We start from the raw sequence: 20627 nt of genomic DNA on the forward strand, positions 1-20627 counted from the left end.
TGTTACAGTGTGCAGGAGCACTTCCCCATCCCACTGGGTGTTGAAACTTCCTCAGCATGGAGTGATGCCCCAAAACCCTTCTGGCTAATTAGCATAATTTTAAAAAATTTATTTTAGAAGGAAGGAGGCCATGGATAACAAATATAAGAAGATTATCACAGTCACAGTGCCTGGATCTATCAGTAAGTATGCCTTGATTTTGATCAATTTCCTTTAAGGAGCTGTCCAGAAACAGTATGTTAGATAAGGGCTAATTTGCTGATCGGTGAGGTTCTCAGTGGTGGGACCCTGTACGAATAATGGGGCACATTTAATTATCCGTCCCGTCGCGATCCCCGAGGTGCGTTGTCCGACGAGGAATCGGAGCTGCCACGATTCATTAAGGTCATGCATCCAATTTCCTGCAGGTGTCGCTTCCCCGCTCAGGTCCGCCGGAGTTCACCTTCTTCTTCCCGGTGCATGTAAGTGCTTTGCTTGCGACACAATTTTGAATGTTAAATCCTGCGCTCAGTCTGAATCAATCGGGTTGTCCGACGCCCATGACCCTGATTTGTGTTGCATGAAAGTCGGTGCGATTGCGCCAAAATCCAATCACGTGCACCAAAAACCGGAAAATGCGGCGCAAAACTGAAAAAGTCGGGAAACCGGACGAAAATGCGGTGTGCGGACCCTTAGTAAATGTGCCCCAATGAGTCCATTGTACCACTGTTCCTTGTGATCCTCAGGGTGCGTTCACACGTTGCGCTTTGGTTGCGTTTTCATTGGGTTTCAAAACGCATTAATGCAGCTGAGGAGAGGGGATTTGCCTAATTACATTACTATTTACATTTGTTAACGCAATCTTAACGCATGCATTAACAAAACGCATGCGTTAACGCATTGTTAACATATGTGTTAACATCGCGTTTACAATGCGTTTTAAAACGCAATGAAAACGCAACCAAAGCGCAACGTGTGAACGCGCCCTCAGGGGTCGCACCGCCGAGATCCCAACCAATCAGCAAGTTAGTGTGTATCCAACTTACTGTTACTAGACAACCCCCTCTAATGTGGTTGTACTAAATACTTTTAGGCAGTAGAGACAGTAAAATAAAATTAAATAAATAAAAAAAATGTCATTAATAAAATTAGATAAAACAAACAATGAAAAATTTAAAAAAGGAACAAATAAAATGGGTTATTGTCTAACATGCTACTGGAAAAGAAAATGAAAAAGTAATAACACAGTAAAAAAAACAAAAAAAACCACACAATTTCCAAAAACATTTATGGCAAAAGTGATGAAAGAAACAAAACACTAACACAAATAGAGTAAAGTCACATCCGCGGGATACAGGGGACGCGTTATTTATCCTGTAGGTGACGTTTAAAGTACAAAAAAGGTCAGAATTGTTTTTGTAAATTTGTAGATTTTTTTTACGATTTTAAAAATAGTTATTAAAAGTTGATTGTTTTTGGTTATTATATAAAAAAGGATTATTTTGGAACGCAGACATGAAGTATGGGGTGAGCCTAATATTGGGGAACTACTAATCCCAGCCACACGTTATACACATAAGTGAGAGAATTGTTATTAGAACCACTTGTAATGCTGTGCTCCGCCGCTGTGGTGTGGGGGCAGCAGTGAGCCGGGTGTCAGGGCAGGTCTATCACACAGACCCCGGAGCGGAAATGTGCGGGCGGCGCGTCACGTGACTACACCTCCCCCCCTTCCCTTCGCGTCACGTGCCGCCTACGTCATCACACCCTCCAGTAGCTGCTCCGCTGTAGTCGCCGCCGCCGCCAGGCTTCCTGCTCCGCTGCCGCCGCCAGGTCAGTGCTGAGTGTAGAGCGCTGTTCATACTGTGCGCTTATCAGCTGCAGTGCAGGGCGGGGATATAAAACTTGCGCGGGGTCATGCAGGGGGTGCGGGACAGTAGTTGTAGGAGCCGCAGGTGGGTGGGATCGGTCATGTTTGGGCTGTGATCCCCCCCCCCCCCTCCCGGACTAGTGCACCCCCAGCACAGCAGCACAGGGGGCAGCACAGGTGACTCATGTCTGCAGATCCGTCACAGTGTGTCACCGGGGGAGATACAGTCACATACAATCAGATCTGTACCTGCAACATATCCCTCCTCTCCATACACAACATCCAGCGCAACACTATCCTGTACTGGTCACTGATACAATGTATCGTCATGAGGCGGAGTAGTTACTACAGAGATGTAGCAGAGCGGAGCTACTCCATGCCCTGCACATTCACATTATCTACACAGTATCCAATATATATATAATATGTATATATATATATATATCCACCTGCAGTATGTATCATCATAGTATATATATATATATATATATATATATATATATATATATGTGTGTATATATATATATCTCCTCTCTGCAGTATCAACCTGCCATATTCGTCTATATCTACCTGTAGTGTATATATCTTATCTATCCATTGCAGTATCTGCCTTATCTGTATATGTATCTATCAGTCCACCTGCAGTATATATATATATATATATATATATATATATATATACACATATACCTCCTATCTCTCTCTCTTATCCATCCATCTGCAGTATCATCTATCCATCCACTTTGTAGTGTATATCTATCTCTATCTATCCATAGCAGTATCATCTGACAATCTTCCATATCCATCTCATCTATATATCTATCTATAGCAGTATCATCTATCAATCATCCATTTATACTTACTGTATCCATCATCTGCCGCATCTACCTATATATTCATCTGCAGTATCCTCTGTCAATCTGCCTTATCTGTATATGTATCTATCAATCCACCTGCAAAATATATATATATATATATATATATATATATATATATACACCTCCTATCTCTCTCTCTCTCTTATCCATCTATCTGCAGTATCCATCCATCAATCAATCAAATCATCTTTCTATACTGAGAAAGTTTTAAGCAGCAATAAAAAAAAATCTATAATGTATAAAAACATGGAATAAAGTCCATTTAGATATTTTTTTCACCCTGAACTTTATGTGTGCTTCTCATTTCATTGGATTCTATCTATCAATCTACCATATATACTTAGTGTATCATCTATCCAACTATGTGTGCACATATATATATATGTCCTCAGCACCTCCTATCTCTCTCATATCTATCTCCCATATAGACTGAGGTGACAAGCTGTGTGCAGCTTATTTATCTGTGTGCGCTATATAAAGGAGTTATTATTATTTATCTACACATCTTTCTATGTATATATAATTTTTTTTTTCAATCTAAACTTAAAATCAAAAAGAATCAGAATGTCCTGTACAATGAGGTTCTATTTTGTCTCATCGCTTACATCCTGTGGCTATATACAGGCATCGCAGTAACTTCCAACCTGTTGCTCTCCAGTTATTGTAACACTGCAACTCCCAGCAGCCAGGGAATGATGGGAGTTGTAGTTTTCCAATGACAGGATAGTCATATGTAGGAAATGGCTGAGGATTTGGACGCCTTGACATCGCTCCCCTCAGTTGTTCCTCCTGATAGATGGATGAGATGTCACTACTTTCCTGCTGCACCCTATAATTATAACCTCCTAAGCGGGTGAGATGCCTCTCGGCGGGTCTCGTTATACTTTATAGACGCTATAATAGCTGCTTATTACTGGTTATATGGGAAAGGTGAGATTTATAATGACATTTCAGGAAACTTGAGAAATATCCAAACAAATGGGGCCCTATGTTATGATCAGATTAGGATGAACCCCCATCACTAGCCCTCTGTATTATGCAGATAAATGTGATTCCCTATATAACCACCATTGGTGTATAAGGGAATCGCTTAGAGTGCAATTCCCCCAAATATTCATTTGCTATGGATTACCAGCCTTTTAATATGTAGAACTTTTTGGACTGTTTTTGGTTTTTCTTTATACACTCATGGAGCATATCCACGATTTCTATAACACCTATAGGGAACCTTTTCATACATCTATAGTTTCATGACACGGCACATCTAGACTGGTTCATGGCAGTGAATAAGTCATTGTGCGGGGGGGTGTCCCTGGCCCCTCACACTGTGAAGAGCAGATGAAGAGCTATCACCTGCCAAGTCTCTGCAGTCTCTTCTATCACTCGCAGCTTCCCCCCTCCCCCATGACAGCTTTTCAGGCACGCAAGTTCTCGCTGCCAGTTCCTGAATTGTTGGCTTGTGTTGTCTGGATAGCAGACGCTATAGAGCCCGGTCACTACGCCCCATAATGGGGTGGACTCTATCAAGTGGATGATACAATGTGAACATCAGAGATAAAAACAATCACATCCACCAATATAATATATAGAGAGCCTTTTATGTATGGAGACTATGATAGTTATTTAGAGCCTTTTTATCTATAATAATAATATACCTATAGATGGCTGAAAAGGGCTCTATAATCATATACCTATAGATGGCTGAAAAAGGCTCTATAATCATATACCTATAGATGGCTGAAAAAGGCTCTATAATCATATACCTATAGGTGGCTGAAAAAGGCGCTATAATCATATACCTATAGGTGGATGAAAAAGGCTCTAAATAACTATCATCTATCTACAGATAGCCTTTTGATATATAACCTCTATTGTTCTATGAAGCCTTTGAATATATATTTTTAACATTTTTAATAACTGAGCATTTTTTAAGTATAGAGCCTATTTGCATTTTCTGAAGTGCCTTTTATATCCCAATAGAGCACAACAATTTATATAATGCCTATATATAGAGAGGAAAACTTTTTATATCTATTTCTATAACCTCTTTACTATTCTATAAAACCTTTCAGTATACACAGAACTTTATTTTACAGTTTTTTTGGTGAGCATTTTATATGTATTGAGCCTTTTTATATAACCATGGATAAGGTACAGTATGTATAACACCTATCTACAGAGAGACCTCTTTTCTATCATTTATTTATAACCTCTTTTTATTCTTTGGAGCCTTTTAATGTTTTTGAAACTTTTTGCATTTATGCAGAGCCATTTTATTCACCCATTGGGGCATATAGGTCTTGTATAACACCTATATATAGCCTATATATATGTGCTTATGGAGTATATAATCACAGACGTGTCCATGGAGCCTTTTTGCACGTCCATGGAGCTTTTCATTCGGACTCCAGTGACATTTCTAATTACTTGCCATCCAAGGGCTCACTTTTGAGTTAAAGGGGCATATGAGTCGATAGGAGGTATATGCAGTATAAATGCTAGATTTGGGTTGGTACAACTGCTTTATATATAGGCATATAAATAGTATACGCTACATGGGTATATAAAAAGGCTCTGCATGTATAAAGTAGCAGTACCAACCCCAATCTAGCATTTATACTGCATTGATAACTCCTCTCAACTCATATACCCCTTTAAATTCACTGTGCACGCTTTGATGGTAAGTAATCGCCAATATCATAGGGGTCCAATGAAAAAGTGCCATGGGAGTGTAAAAAAGGCTCTATTGACATGTACCCATAATATATGCTCCATTGGTATCTAAAAAAGGCTCTTCCTCAATATATAGACGCTATATAAATAGTATATGCTACATGGGTATATAAAAAGGCTCTGCATACATAGAGGGAGCCTTTTCATATACCGTACTTATGCATTTCTGCAGAGCCTTTTTATGTACCAATGGAGCATATACTAATTATATGCCTGTATATAGAGAAGGAGCCTTTTTATAGAACTATGGAGCATATGATACGTAAGTGTCTATAGAGCTTTTTTTTACACTTCCACTTTTTCATTGGACTCCTATGATATTGGGGGGTCACCTACCATCAAAGGGCACACATTGTATTTAAAAGGGGTATATGAGTAAATCTGAGTTACATATGCAGTATATGTGTTGGTAGGACTCATGGGGGCTCTCTGAATTGCCAAAATTGGTAAAGGATATGGGATGGGGGGAGGAGCTTAGTTTTTGGCAGTTAAAGGGGATCCTTAGTGTTCAACCCTTTCCATGTTTGATTGCTAGAAATCCTTCTAGCCATGTCCTTTGGTTACAGGGACGTCATTTTTTTTTTACCAATTGTTGACATTAGGCTTTAATCACCGATTAATCTTGTACAACTCGTTTAAGGGCTCATTCACATTCACAGAGTGACAGGTCCCGGCTTGTGACACCAAAGCTGATATAATAAATGCATCTATGACTCATTTCCACATATGAATCCTGTTTACTATGGCAGGAGGAGGTGGAGCGCCCGATGCAGATGTATTATGTCCCCTATAGCCTGCACCACAAATACCGCAGCATATGCCATAGGAAGCTACACACCCCTGCTTTGTTATCCTCTGCATATAGGTTGCAGGTTCTTCTCCCCATAACATATACTGTAAGCAACAACAAAAAAAAAAAAAACTGCGTGGGAAAATGACTCTGGAAATTGTCTGCAGATAAGCCGAGAGGCCTGACACGCTGCGAGCTAGAAGAAAGCCGTCACAAATTACTAGGCGTTCCAGTGTGTGGGAGGGAAGTGCAGCCATTGTGCAGCTCCTCTCAGTCCTTGACACACAGGGAACTCCTCCAGAGTATATGAAGAGGTCGTTACATATAGATCCTGTATGTGAAAGAAAAAATCTGCTTAAAGGGCACCTACCACCCCGATTCTACCTATAAAGGTAGAAGGGGTGGTAGGTGGATGAATGAGACGTGAGGATAGCCCTTTTTTGGGCTAATCCTCACGTCCCTGGTGTCTTTTCGAAAACTTTATTGGAGGCATATGTAAATTTCTTTTATGCGGCTACTGGGGCAGGGAGTAGCCGGACATGAGGCTACAAGTCGCGGCTACTCCACGCCCCAGTAGCCACGTTACTCCGCCTACCATTTACCTGGTCCCCCGGCATCTGCGGCCTTCTGCGCATGCCGAAGATTAAATGGTAGGCGTAGTAACGTGGCTACTGGGCCGTGGAGTAGCCACGACTTGTAGCCTCATGTCTGGCTACTCCCCGCCCCAGTAGCCGCATAAAAAAATGTACATATGCCTCCAATAAAGTTTTCTAAAAGACACGCGGGACTTGAGGATTAGCCCAAGAAGGGGCTATCCTCACGTCTCATTCATCCACCTACCACCCCTTCTACCTTTATAGGTAGAATCGGGCTGGTAGGTTCCCTTTAAAGGAAATCTACCACCAGGATGAAGGATAGTAAACCAAGCACACTGACATACTGGTGTGCGTCCTGTCTTGCAGGATCTGCTCTTGTTTTAGTTTCTTATGCCCTGGTTTTTACCCCCCAAAAAGGCTTTAAAAATTATGCAAATGATCCTTAGGGGACTGAGGGGCTCCAGGCTCCATAGCTGTTATTTGAACCCAGAGCCCCTCAGGCTCATTTGCATAATTCTTAAAGCCTTTTTTTGTAAAAAAAATAAGGGCCTAAGCAGCTAAAAGAAATGCAGATCCTGCCAAAGAGGGCACACACCAGTATGTCAGTGTGCTTGGTTTACAGTCCTTGATCCTGGTGGTAATTTCCTTTTAAACAACCAATACGATGCCTAATGATCATAAGCAGCTCAGAATCTCAGTGGTAGCAGGTACACTGAGCCTTGAGTAGCAACTTCAACTCCGAAGGAAATGTCCTCAAAGTGTCCTTCACACTTGGTGGATCAGTGGCCTAAAAGGACATTCGGATGTTTACATCAAAACCCATCATGAAAAACCAGGGACATTACTCATAGATCCAGGCACCAGGACTGTGGGAATCTTCTTATATTTGTTATCCATGGCCTCCTTCCTTCTAAAATCAACTTTTAAAATGATGCTAGACCCCCTCCATGTTCACAGGAGGTTCACAGGCTGTTACACTATGCAGGAGCCTTGACACACACACAGTGAGATTACATCGGGCTGAGGGAGGAGGGGAAGACAGTGTAACCAGTGAATCTGCAGCATGGATGGGCTCTAGTAATACCCCCAGAGTCCTTCAGGCATAATTTTAACAGTTGATTTTAGAAGGAAAGAGGCCATGGATAACAAATCTATGAGTAATATCCCTGGTTTATCATGATGGATTTTATTGGTAGATTTCGGAGACGCTAAACCTGAGACAAGTACACATTTCCGGATTCCGGTGTAACTTACTGACCTATGAATTTGTTGTGAAGGTTTGGCACGCTCTCCGCCCTGCACCTTATGACATCCTTGTAACTTGTGTTCATCTCAATCCGTCAATCTCAAGCTTAAAGGGGTTGTTCAGGTTTCGAAAACATCCCCCCCCCCTCTGTCTATGAGTTGTATTTGCTATATTTGCTCCATAATATACAGTACACTCTATCACTCTGCACAGACTTGTCCAAGAAAACTGCTTTGTTGAGAGGTTAGGGGACAAATATAAGATTTTATCGTTTTTTGCGTTGTGGTTTTGTCCGCTTTTGCTGTATATTTTTGTCTAACACGGATTTATCTTTGTCCTTGTAGGTCCCTCCAGAGCGAGCAGAACAATGGGCTGCCAGGAGGTGCACGCGGTCACCCTGCTGGCCTTTGTCTGTGGTACGGCATCCATCGCGGGGCTTTTTACCGCCACCCTGCTCCCCCAATGGCGGCAGATGAAACTCTATACGTATAACCGACACGAGAAGAATCTGACGGTCAGCATCGGGATGTGGGTGAAGTGCACGCGGCAGGAGTGGTCCCGCGAGTGTCTGATGTATGACAGCGAGTGGTACGCCAGCGTGGACCAGCTGGACATCCGCGTCCTCCAGTTCGCCCTCCCGTTCAGCATCCTGACGGCCGGCTCCGCCCTGATCCTGTGCCTGACGGGGATATGTAACACCACGTTTACCTCCAATGTGCCCAACCTAAAAATCGCCAAGTGCATCATCAACAGCTCCGGCTGCCATCTTGTGGCGGGTTTGCTTTTCGTCCTGGCGGGGGTCATTAGTCTCACACCCTCCATATGGTCGATATTTTATAACGACGTCCTGAATAGGAAATACGGGCCGTACTTTACCTATGACATCTCCGTTTTTGTCGCCATCGGTAGCAGCGGGGGCTTGTATTTTACAGCCTTATTACTATTTTTATGGTATTGTGCCTGCAAGTCCCTGCCATCGCCATTCTGGCAGCCGCTATATTCCCATGCTCCCAGCATGCACAGCTACGTGGCGCCATCGTACTCGTCGCGGTCCCGGATGTCCGCCATTGAAATAGACATTCCAGTGGTCTCACACACTGCGTAGATCCATCACATTCCTCAGTGTAAATTGGTGTTTTTATGTTTGTTGTTTTTTTTAATGGTGGTTTTATTCTGTTGATAGGATATTGGCCAATTTTTCTTTTCATTTTTTAAATATTTGCTTTTTTTTATTTTACATTTTTGTAATTTTGTGATTCTGTATTGAGTTTTTTTGTTGTACTTTTATCTTTCCTGATGCTGTGAAAGGAAATCTATCATCCAAATCCATCCTGATAAACCAGGGACATTACTCATAGATCCGTGCACCGTGACTGTGGTCATCTTCTTATATTTGTTATCCATGGCTCTAGGGGCGTTAGCTTCACAGGCAGTTACACTGGACAAGAGCACTTCCCTTCTAACACTGTGCTGAAACTTCCACTACTGAAGTGAGATTACAGCAGCCAGAGAGTGAAACAGTGTAACAGCCCAGGGCCTCCAGAGCCCTTCTGGCTCATTAGCATAATTTTAATAATTGATTTTAGAAGGAAGGAGGCCTTGTATAACAAATATAAGAAGATACCACAGTTCCGGTGCCTGGATCTATGTCCCTGGTTTATCAGGATGGATTCTGATGGTGGATTTCATGTAATGTTTATTTCCAGCTATTACTATCCAGTGAGGTTTTAGTTCTTTGCCTATTGGGAACATACTGATCACTGCGTATCGTTAATATTGTTGTAATATTGATATTTCTGGAAGCTGAATAACATCGGTGAATAGGTTTCTGCAGTTTCGCATTAATACGTAAGCCATGGAGAATATAACGCAAAATCTGACCAATAGCGGTCCAGTCACATCCGCCCATAAACACATTATATGGACCCAATGAGTGCCTCAACCAAAACGTTGATGAATGTTTTTGGAATTTTTTTTTTTAATTTTACCTTGATGAGTAATTTTTTACCTGGCAGGTAATTAATTATACCAGGTATAAGTCCTGGCCTACTAGGGTTATACTGATACTTCCATTTGACCGCCATGGGACAAGATCCAAAAAATTGCAACCGTCCCTTTACACACTACATACTAGTTGTATTTTGTAAGCCTGAACATCCCCTTTAACATCCCCCTATTCCTGTCATTCAAAGGGCTATGTCTGATCTTGCCATGTTTTTAGCAGCAGAATCGCAATGTGCTGACCTTGTCTGTATCAAACTATTGTGCATGCGCTAAAAAGATGGCCGACCCTTCTCCCATTCTAATTATAATTCATTTATGTATATAGCACACACAGATTACGCAGCGCTGCACAGAGCTTGTCACATCAGTCCCTGTCCCCAATGGAGCTCACAATCTAATCAACCTACCAGTATGTTTGAGTGTGGGAGGAAACCGGAGGACCCGGTGGAAACCCTCGCAAACACTGAGAAAACATACAAACTCTTTGCAGATGTTGACCCTGGGACTTAATCCCAGGACCCCAGCACTGAAAGGCTGTAATGCTAACCACTAAGCCACCGTTCTGCCCTGACTCTGCTGTTGTTGGGTTGCAAACAGAATTGTTGTCCATTTTTGCAGTTCATGTGTATCAATATCTAATCAGTTTCTGAGCCCCATGTCCGTCATAATGGTACTTATGTCATCCGTTTTTGCAGATCCGGTCACCCCCCCCCCCCCAAAAAAAAAAAAAAAGATACTGGCTTGTCCCATCCCTTTGAAGGGTCACATGACTGTATATAGCAACTGTTCCATGGGCCACAAACAATGTCAAGAATAGGACCTGCTGTGAGTTTTCTGCATGTGAATGGGCCCATTGAGATTGAGGTGTCAAAACCGCAAGGAATTGATACAGAAACCATATTGGAAAGTTGTAGAACTTTTCATCACACAAACAATATCAATTCCTTGCTGAAAGTGGACAACCCCTTTAAGAATAAAAGATCAGGCATGTTCAAATTCAACATGCCCAATATTTTTTTTTATTATGAGCCAATTATGTTGAACTTGGCTTCAAGTCTCTTGATCTGGTAACTCTGAAGGTAGAAAACGCCTTGTGAGGGAAGCTCCGAATATTCTCACGCACATTTATCATACCAAATGCCCATACCAATGCAGCTAGAAAGAAAAAGTCTATATTTTTTACAAAATATTTTTAAATACTTTTCTTAAAAGTTTTAGCTCCAATGGGAAGATAGTTGGACTTTTTTTTAATTTAACATTTTTATAGCACATTAAGTCCAACTCCCTTCTTTCTCGCTACCCCTTTCCTACCTTGAAGATATGCAAATCAGGGGGTGGATCATGACTAAAGGGGCTGAGCACGTGCTGTTGTCTGTAGGCAACTGAGGTCCGCCCCCAGTGCATTCTGCAGGTTCATTTGCATATTGATTTTTACAAATTTCCCTGTTCCCTGTAATAATGGTGCCGTTGAAAACTACAGCCCCTGCCACAGAAAAACAAGTTATCTTTAAAACAATATGGATGCTGTGTAATTGCTACATGCAACCTTCTGATAACTGAAGCCCTCTGTGTAATGCCGCTGTCTGTACTAAGGAGGGTGGAGCCTTTCGAGTGCCTGCACTATCCAAATTTTTAAATAATTTCTTGGAATGTCATCCAGAGAGGTCACCGTGTTCCCGTTCCTACCATCCGAGTTGATTTGTGTCGCTCCCTAAAGCACAATGCGAACGGTTTTTACAAGGTGCTAAAAAGTAAAAAAAAGTGAATAAATGCTATTAAAATAAAAGACCAGAAAGCAAAAAATAAACACACAAAAAACCTACAATGCAATGATCTTGTTTTTTTTTTTTTCTCCAGTTGATACCCGATAGTTTATTGTACTTCCTATGCAGCCTATGGGTTGTAGTATTTTAGCTGCTGATGTTAAGTGCTTGATACTTTGTTACTTTCTCTCGATGTTTACATGCCGGTCATGTCCGAGTTTTGATGTATTTTTATGAAATGGTGAAATAAAATTTAGAATGACTGGTCTGAATGTTTTTTCGTGGATTTTTTTTTAAAATTTTTTTTCACAAATTTTATACACATCATGTAAATAGCTATAACTTTCATATTTTCCTGTCACTGTAGCCGTATTAGGACTTGTTTTTTTTCAGTACGAAATGTAGCCTTTAATAGCACAAATTTACTTGTATTAACCCTTTCTTTGCAGTATGCAGACCACTAATCTGAGGGGGGGGGGGTTTCTAATAAAAATGTTGGACATAAAAAAACAACCTTTTACTCAGGGTCAGTACACACAGCGATATCAAGTTTTTTTTAAAGGACCTTCTTTGCATTCTTTCAGCTACCTAATATTGGGTAATTGGGCTCTCTAATGTCAGATGGGCGTTCCAGAATCTGGCTCCACCCACAGAAGGTGGCCTATTTAGGTGCCAAAACTAATGATTGTTTGGGAATGGTGGGAGCTAGATGTATAACTTAGTAATGACTGCACAGCCTCCTCCATCTGCCGGAAGATAGCAGGACACGGGATGTCATAGGAAGTCCTGCCCCCTCCCAGCTCCTGGTGGTCAATGGTAAACTTAAACATGGTCAGTATAATATAGGTTACCATATTCTGGTCTTCTTATTACCCTATTAAAGTTTGGTTTAAGTGGACAGCCCCTTTAAAGTTTTATAAAGGTAACAGGCACAGCCTGGCACCGTCCACTTGACAGTAGGTGACCCAATTAAGTGCCAAAATTAATGGCACTCATCCAGTGTTGGACTGGGTTACCTTAGGCCCACCAGAAAAAATTAATCTGGGGGCCCACATTTCATTATTCCCAAGGAAATATACTCTAAAATTGTGGTGTTTTCTGATGGACCTCTGGGGTTCAGTATTGGTTTGAGCCAGGGCCCACCGGAGGATCCTCTGGTACTCTGGTGGGCCAGTCCGACACTGCATTCATCCCTTGTGAATGGTGGGGGCTTCGGAAGTATCGTACAGTAATGACTGCACGGCCTCCTCCATCTGTCAGCAGGAGACGTAATGCAACAGGATGTCCAGAGTCCTGCTGTAAGGAGGTCACGTGACCCCCCCCCCCTAGCTCCTGGAAGTCAATGGGACTTTTTACTGGTAAGTATAATATGGGTGGCCCTATAACGGTCTTCTACTTAGCCTGGTAAAGTTTGGTTTAGGTCTCTTATGCATCCAGTATGTGAGCCCAGAAGTTTGGAGAGAGTGTCAGAAACCCTATAGCAATGAATGGGGACAGAAGCGGATGTGCACCCTCTTCCCAGACTGGAGACAAGGATTAGACAATCCCTGTTCTCCTTTAAATGCACATTTTTCCCATGATTCTTTCACTGCAGTCAACCTTTACACAGCACACCTGAAAATCAATGGCTGCCCATTAATCACTGCGGGCGCCGGCCGTCCTCCAGTATAGTCAGCGGAGCCGGCTGCAGCTCTCTGCAGCCAAAGTTACTGTAAGGGTGCGGTCACACGTCGCGTTTAACGCATGCGTTTAAAAACGCATTGGAATAGCTGGAGAGTGATTTGCCTAATTAAACACCTCTTAACACTTGTGTTTACAAAACGCATGCGTTAACCGCGATGTTAACACATGTGTTAACAATACGTTAACAACTGCATGCGTTAACCGCGATGTTAACGCATGCGTTAACAATGCGTTAACGGTTGCGTTTTGTAAACACAGGTGTTAGCAGCTGTTTAATTAGGCAAATCACTCTCCAGCTATTGCAATGCGTTGTTAAACGCGACGTGTGACCGCACCCTAAGGATTGTAAAGCAAGCGCACTTCTTCTTTTAGCTTTTTAGGACCTTGTTTTTACAAAAACAAAAATACTTTTCAAAATTATGCAAAGGAGTCTGAGGGGCTCCATAGATGTCAATGGAACCTGGAGCCCCTCAGGCTCATTTGCATGATTTTTGAAACTATTTTCCCTTAAAACAAGGGCATAAGAAGCTAAAAGGAGTGCGGGTCCTGCCAGAAGGGACACACACTACTGCTTCATCTTAGTGGTAGTTTTCCTTTAAGCGTGGGTACAGGCAGTCCCCGGGTTACATACAAGATAGGGTCCGTAGGTTTGTTCTTAAGTTGAATTTGTATGTAAGTCGAAACTGTATATTTTATAATTGTAGATCCAGACAAAAAAATTTTTTTGCCCCAGTGACAATCAGAGTTTCAAAATTTTTTGCTGTAATTGGAACAAGGATTATTAATAAAGCTTCATTACAGACACCTTACAGCTGATCATTGCAGTCTGGGACTATACTAAAGCATCCAGAGACATCACAAGAGGTCACTGTAGCCAGAGGGGTCCGTCTTTAACTAGAGGTCATCTGTAAGTAGGGGACCGCCTGTAATTCAAAGCTGAGGAAGCGTTGGAAATAGACAAGCACTATACTCAGCAATCTCCAACACTTTCCGACACTTCCATAGTATTGCATTAAAGGCACCTACTCAATTAGCGAGAACGGGACCTCCGCATGGTCCATTCTCATGATTAGTGGCTGGACCCTCACTGATCAGATTGTTACGCCCTATCTTGTGGCTAGGGGGATAACAATCAAAGTTGGCATAACCCCTTTAACACGTTGTTTACAATAAATAGGACAACCCCTTTATATATACTGTGTAAATCAGATGACCCAAAATAATCTTTGACATTTAGAATATTTTGTAATATATGCAGAACTTTTGACTATGAAACACAAGACTCCATGGACCGAATTCCTGTCACCCCCTAGACTGTCCATCACTCAGTGACTCCATATAACGACACATTACAGATACATTCTCCCCTAAATACAACTGGAAGTATATAGGGGCACAATACGGGCCCGTTGCACCATTATACTGCACCCACCAGGGGGCACAAGTACTTGGCATCCTCCATCACCAGCAACACAATCCAAATACTAAAAGGGGAAAGGAACTCACGTTTGGTTTGTATTTCTCTCCGGGCTCGATGAGATACGTCCGATTCCCATCACAGAACATCCCACTGGGGAAAAAACAGAAAAAAGTTATTTGTAGGAGACAAAAACATCCAATATTATTATAATATTCACATCATTACAACATCCAGTACAGGAAGTGTTTGCCCTTGTACACACAGACACGTTCATAGGACTCTGGTCACACTACAATATTCTGTTCTCATGTATTAAAGGGGTTGTCCTGGAGCAGAACTGGGACCCCTGTTCTTTTGATTATTGGGGGTCCGGTTATCCCTGAATCGGTGTACAGGCAGTCTGGGTTACATTCAAGATAGGTTCCATAGGTTTGTTCTGAAGTTGAATTTGTATGTAAATCGAAACTGTATATTTTATAATTGTAGATCCAGACAAAAAAAATTTTTTTGCCCCAGTGACAATTGGAGTTTCTAAATATTTTGCTGTAATGGGACCAAGGATTATCAATAAAGCTTCATTACAGACACCTTACAGCTGATCAGTGCAGTCTGGGACTATAGTAACATCCAGAGACTTCACCAGAGGTCACAGGGGGCAGAGGGGTCCGTCTGTAACTAGGGGTCGTCTGCAAGTCCTGTATATGGGATTTTGTAAGGCTTTAGCTAATGTCTGTGGATTTCATTAGGATTTGTCTGACGGCAGATGGCATCAGACTCCGTTCCATCAGGTTTCCGTTGTTCTTGGCACAGTGATTGGCATCGCCTCTCTACTGATGCTCTTTTTTTCCCTTGTTCATCTTTTAGGATCCAAAACTGATAAATTGTGGGATTATGCACCATTTTTTTGACATAATTTAAGTCTAACGCAACAGTATTTTGCATCAGATCTATAATGGTTACATGCTTTTGCAAATACTGATGTAAAATACTGATCTAATACTGACCGTGTGTATGTGGCCTAAAGGTTTCCTGTCCCTTGTCTTATATAGGGAATTGTCCAACACCTCATGAGGGTTGTCTCGATACAGTCAGATAAAAATACAAGTGTACGGCACATAAAAGAACAAAAGGACTGGTGATATTCTTGACAATACTTACTGTACCGTATGTAGACGACAGTCTTTACCATTAAAATCCATCCTGATAAACCAGGGACATTACTCATAGATCCAGGCACCGGGACTGTGGTATCTTCTTATATTTCTTATCCATGGCCTACTTCCCTCTATAATCAACTTTTAAAAAAGCCTGAAGGTCCTCCTGAACCCCTCTATTCCGTAGCTTCATAGGTTGTCACACTGACCATTTTCCTCCCGCTGATTCATGTAATCTCACTCAGTTAAAGGGGGCAGTGTAACAGCCTGTGAAGCTGTGAAACAGAGGGTCTCTGGTAACTCAGAGTCCTGCTGGCTCATTTGCATAATTGTAAAAGCTGATATTAGAATGAAGGAGGCCGTGGATAACAAATATTAGAAGATACTCATAGATCCAGGCACCAGGACTGTGGTTAAGTGTCCTTGGTTTATCATAATGGATTTTAAAGGGGGTTTTGTCTGCTTCCTGCCAAAAACAGTGCCACTTCTGACCATGGTTCGTGCCGGTTTTGCAGCTCCGCTGTATAGAGATGGATGTAGTTTAGGTACAACACCTCACACTACCCATGGTCAGGTGTGTTTTCAACCTCTAGACAATGCCTTTAAGAGAGGGGGGGGGGGCGGTTGACTTGACTCTCTCTACAAGATATTACAATGCAATGGACACACCCCATGGAATAATACACCTCCCCTATAGTGACCATTGCACAGAAAATCTTTTTGTGTAATCGCCATAAATTTGTGGCCGCTCTGCAACTTTATACCCTGAGAAAGACAAGAAATTACAACCACAACTCCTAAATATTTTATTCCAACTTTAAATCATTTTTTTTCTTGTTGTCTATGACACTAGAACATTGTGATTATATTTGTTGAGGGTTTTTTTGTTTTTAAATTTTCTTATTAATATCTTTAGAATTTTAAATAAAATTGAGTTTTAACGTTATGTTAATAACTGACCAGCAGAGGGCGGCAGAGTATCAGATAGATGAATGTGTTGGAGCAGGTTCTGCAGTATCAGGTGGATTCTGTGTACGAGATCCGTGACTGCACCGTTACTCTACTCCAGATTGTTCTTGTGCGGTACACATGTAATGCCCTGGATCAGGGGAGCATTGAACTTTTGGACATTTGAATATTTCCCCTATACAGTCAGCACTTATTACTTTATTTTACATCAAGGGTTAATTTGGGTAATATTATGTTATATACATTCTGTTTAGTAGTACTGTATCTATATGGACCTGTACAAAGGGTTGATGAACATTGAGGGACATTTCTGACTGTGCATCTCGAACTAAAGAGAAGCCAGTAATTTCCCACAGCTAAAGAAGACTTGTTTACTACACAAGGCTGACAGGTGCTGTCTGGAAAGTTGTTTACCACTTTAGAAACTTTCTGCCATAGAATATCATGGGGCCTCAATGCTAGTGTGTGGGAGAATGCTTTGTCATTGTTTGTGATGAAATAGAAGGTATATAAAGAGAACAGTCCCAGTCCTTAGTGTCTTGCAGTTAGGGAACAGAGCTTGGAGGAGAAGACTGTCAGTCTACCCGAGCAACCAGAAGAAGAATCGGAGACGGGGATACTGTGCCATAGACCCTGGGCTCCTAGCCTGTGACCAGGGTACTAGGCCTCTGAGAAAGAGAGGGACAGCTAGCCCAGGCCTCTGCTCAGCATTAACCCTTCTTCTGCCAGGGAGGACATTATAGAAGTCGCCCTGTGATTTGCTGGTATTGTTTTGTACCCACATTTCTTCAGTAAAGAAGGAAACTGTTCCCTGTAGACCCTGACTCTCTGGACGTATTTCCCATTGGGGTGCACCAGGCCTTACCATCCCTTCCGGAGAGCAGCACGTGGTGACGCCTCAACGGTGCCTGGCGGACCCAGCATAAGGAGGGGCCACCCCTAACCCTGGTACTGCACACACAACTTGGCCTAGCATCTCATCCAATTAACAGCGCCAAAAGGGGGGCGTTGGACAGGCCATGCCATAGTCATAGGGTATCTCATACAATGTGCACCTTTCCCTTTATGTTATGTGGTCCTATAATCAGTTTAAGACAATCACGTGCAAAGAGTAACATTTACTACTTACTGAAGTCCATGACAGGTTGACAGAGCCACAAAAGACTTGGGTTTTCCTCGGATTTGGCCCTGGTAATAACAGTGTTCTCCACCCTAAAAAATAAGACAGACTCCATTAGGACAGAATATTAGAAATACTGTGGGAATGTGCAATGCACAATGTTATTTTACTGTATGATCATATTTTTTAGTTAATTATTGGCAGCTACCGGGTCTGCTGCACCCTCATAACTCAGTACACAAATAGTGGCACAGCATACTACATATATATAATCACACGTAATATATTATTCCGTATGCATTTATAGTACCATTTACAGTGAGATTCCTAACAGTAAGTCCTGATTACCCCGCCCACACACAGTGATGAGTCCTGACTACTCCACCCACACACCAATTGGCAGGAAGAGTCCTGATTACCCCACCCACACACAGTGATTGGCAGTGAGAGTCCTGATTACTCCGCCCCCACACCAATTGGCAGGAAGAGTCCTGATTACCCCGCCCACACACAGTGATGAGTCCTGACTACTCCACCCACACACCAATTGGCAGGAAGAGTCCTGATTACCCCGCCCACACACAGTGATTGGCAGTGAGAGTTCTGATTACTCCGCCCACACACCAATTGGCAGGAAGAGTCCTGATTACCCCGCCCACACACAGTGATTGGCAGTGAGAGTCCTGATTACTCCGCCCACACACAGTGATTGACAGTGAGAGTCCTGATTACTCCACCCAGACACAGTGATTGACAGTTTCCCCTCCCACACATATTTATTGAGAGTGAGAGTCCTGATTACTCTGCCCACACACAGTGATTGAGAGTGAGAGTCCTGATTACGCCACCCACACCCATTGAGAGTCCCAATTACCCAGCCCACTCACAGTGATTGACGCTACAATAAAATATCATGTCTACAATAATAAGTTTATTGAGAAGATTCCAGAGAAGAATAATCCTACGATCCCGCACTGACAGATCTCATACCCCCCCCCCCCCCTTGTGTTATCCCACTCGCTGCCGCCCTCCTCAGTGTGTGGATGCGGGGTCCACTGTAACAAGATATTTACTACTAGATAGATACAATCTGGTCACAAGTGCAGGGGTGGATTTGTACGGAGGATCTGCAGAGAGTGGAGATTGATGTACGATGATGAAGATGGCAGAATATAAATGGCAGCTTGTTGTGCCATCTGGCCAGGAAATACAACATCGGCAGAATCTCCGTAATAGCTGCTACTTCTTGTCATCCGAAAATCGCTGACTTGAAATTAGCAGCATTAAAAAACAAGTTGTAACTGCTCCGGAGGGTTAAAGGAACACTCCGGACAATGCTGATACATTGGGGGGGATTCATTAATGTGTCGCCGGCTCCGGTTCGCTATAATCAATCTGTCGGTGCATAGGACTGTCCAGTTCTACTTTTAGACCTGCTTTTGGTTGGTCTAAACTGTGTGCACCCTCCTGAATTTTTCTATATCTATATTTGATTATGGCCACGCCCCCTTTCTCCAGAACCCCTTTCACAAGGCCACACCCACAAGTCAAAAAACGGACCAAAAAAAATTAAAAATGTGTCATTTACTGGTGCAAGAGCAATGATGAATCTCCCCCAATGTGTTATTCCTTGGCATGAAGGGGGCAGGGAATAACGCAAGGATTCAAGGATCCCCCTCAGTCATGCTCCACCCTCTTTGGAGTTACATTTTCCCAATCTGCTTATCCCGGTGATTCAGTCAAATCCTGCTGATATACATCCTCCATCCTAATGAATGTTCTTAAGGGGATAACCCCTATTAATTTGTCACCCATCACGGGCATCACATCTTCCTGTATGATGGACTGTACCACACAGACTCTCCACAGAGGGGAGGAGGCAGAAACTCCTATCATACTTACTAATAATGGTTAGATAGTTTCCTCTTACACCGTTACATATGAGGAGCTCACAGCTCAGCCTCCCTGACTGTATACTTATGGTATGGAGAATATAGATGGAGAGGATAATCAGTTACTAATAATAATTACACAGGTTCCTGTCACACAGTTATATATAAGGGGATCACAGCTCAGCCTCCCTGACTGTATACTTATGGTATGGAGAATACAGATGGAGAGGATAATCACAGTTACTAATAATAATCACACAGGTTCCTGTCACACAGTTATAAGGAGATCACAGCTCAGCCTCCCTGACTGTATACTTATGGTATGGGGAATATAGATGGAGAGGATAATCACAGTTACTAATAATAATTACACAGGTTCCTGTCATACAGTTATAAGGAGATCACAGCTCAGCCTCCCTGACTGTATACTTATGGTATGGACAATATAGATGGAGAGGATAATCACAGTTACTAATAATAATTATGCAGGTTCCTGTCACACAGTATAAGTAGATCACAGCTCAGCCTCC

General features: G+C 42.3%; 2 protein-coding genes across 8 annotated transcripts in view; one reads left to right on the forward strand and one right to left on the reverse strand.

The window, feature by feature from the left end:
* The window catches only part of ADAM22 (ADAM metallopeptidase domain 22), a 127045-nt gene that overhangs the window by 45830 nt on the left and 60588 nt on the right, over nt 1-20627 (reverse strand). For all 7 annotated transcript variants that reach the window (XM_072154238.1, XM_072154240.1, XM_072154242.1 and 4 more), the window contains exons 5-6: nt 18215-18297; nt 15049-15112 (exon numbers count right to left, since the gene is read on the reverse strand). In XM_072154238.1, the coding sequence (XP_072010339.1) occupies nt 15049-15112; nt 18215-18297 (147 nt within the window). The remainder of the gene's footprint in view (nt 1-15048; nt 15113-18214; nt 18298-20627) is intronic.
* Nucleotides 1734-9708, forward strand: CLDN12 (claudin 12). The gene is made up of 2 exons (XM_072154245.1): nt 1734-1812; nt 8437-9708. The coding sequence occupies exon 2, from the start codon at nt 8460-8462 to the stop codon at nt 9195-9197; it is 738 nt and encodes a 245-aa protein (XP_072010346.1). The 5' UTR covers nt 1734-1812; nt 8437-8459; the 3' UTR covers nt 9198-9708.

The sequence above is a fragment of the Engystomops pustulosus genome, chromosome 5, assembly GCF_040894005.1.
Source record: "Engystomops pustulosus chromosome 5, aEngPut4.maternal, whole genome shotgun sequence".
Taxonomy (NCBI): Eukaryota; Metazoa; Chordata; class Amphibia; order Anura; family Leptodactylidae; genus Engystomops; species Engystomops pustulosus.

Excerpts from the sequence above, each read along its gene's own strand:
- CLDN12 (XM_072154245.1), top strand. The coding sequence starts at position 8,460 with ATGGGCTGCCAGGAGGTGCACGCGGTCACCCTGCTGGCCTTTGTCTGT.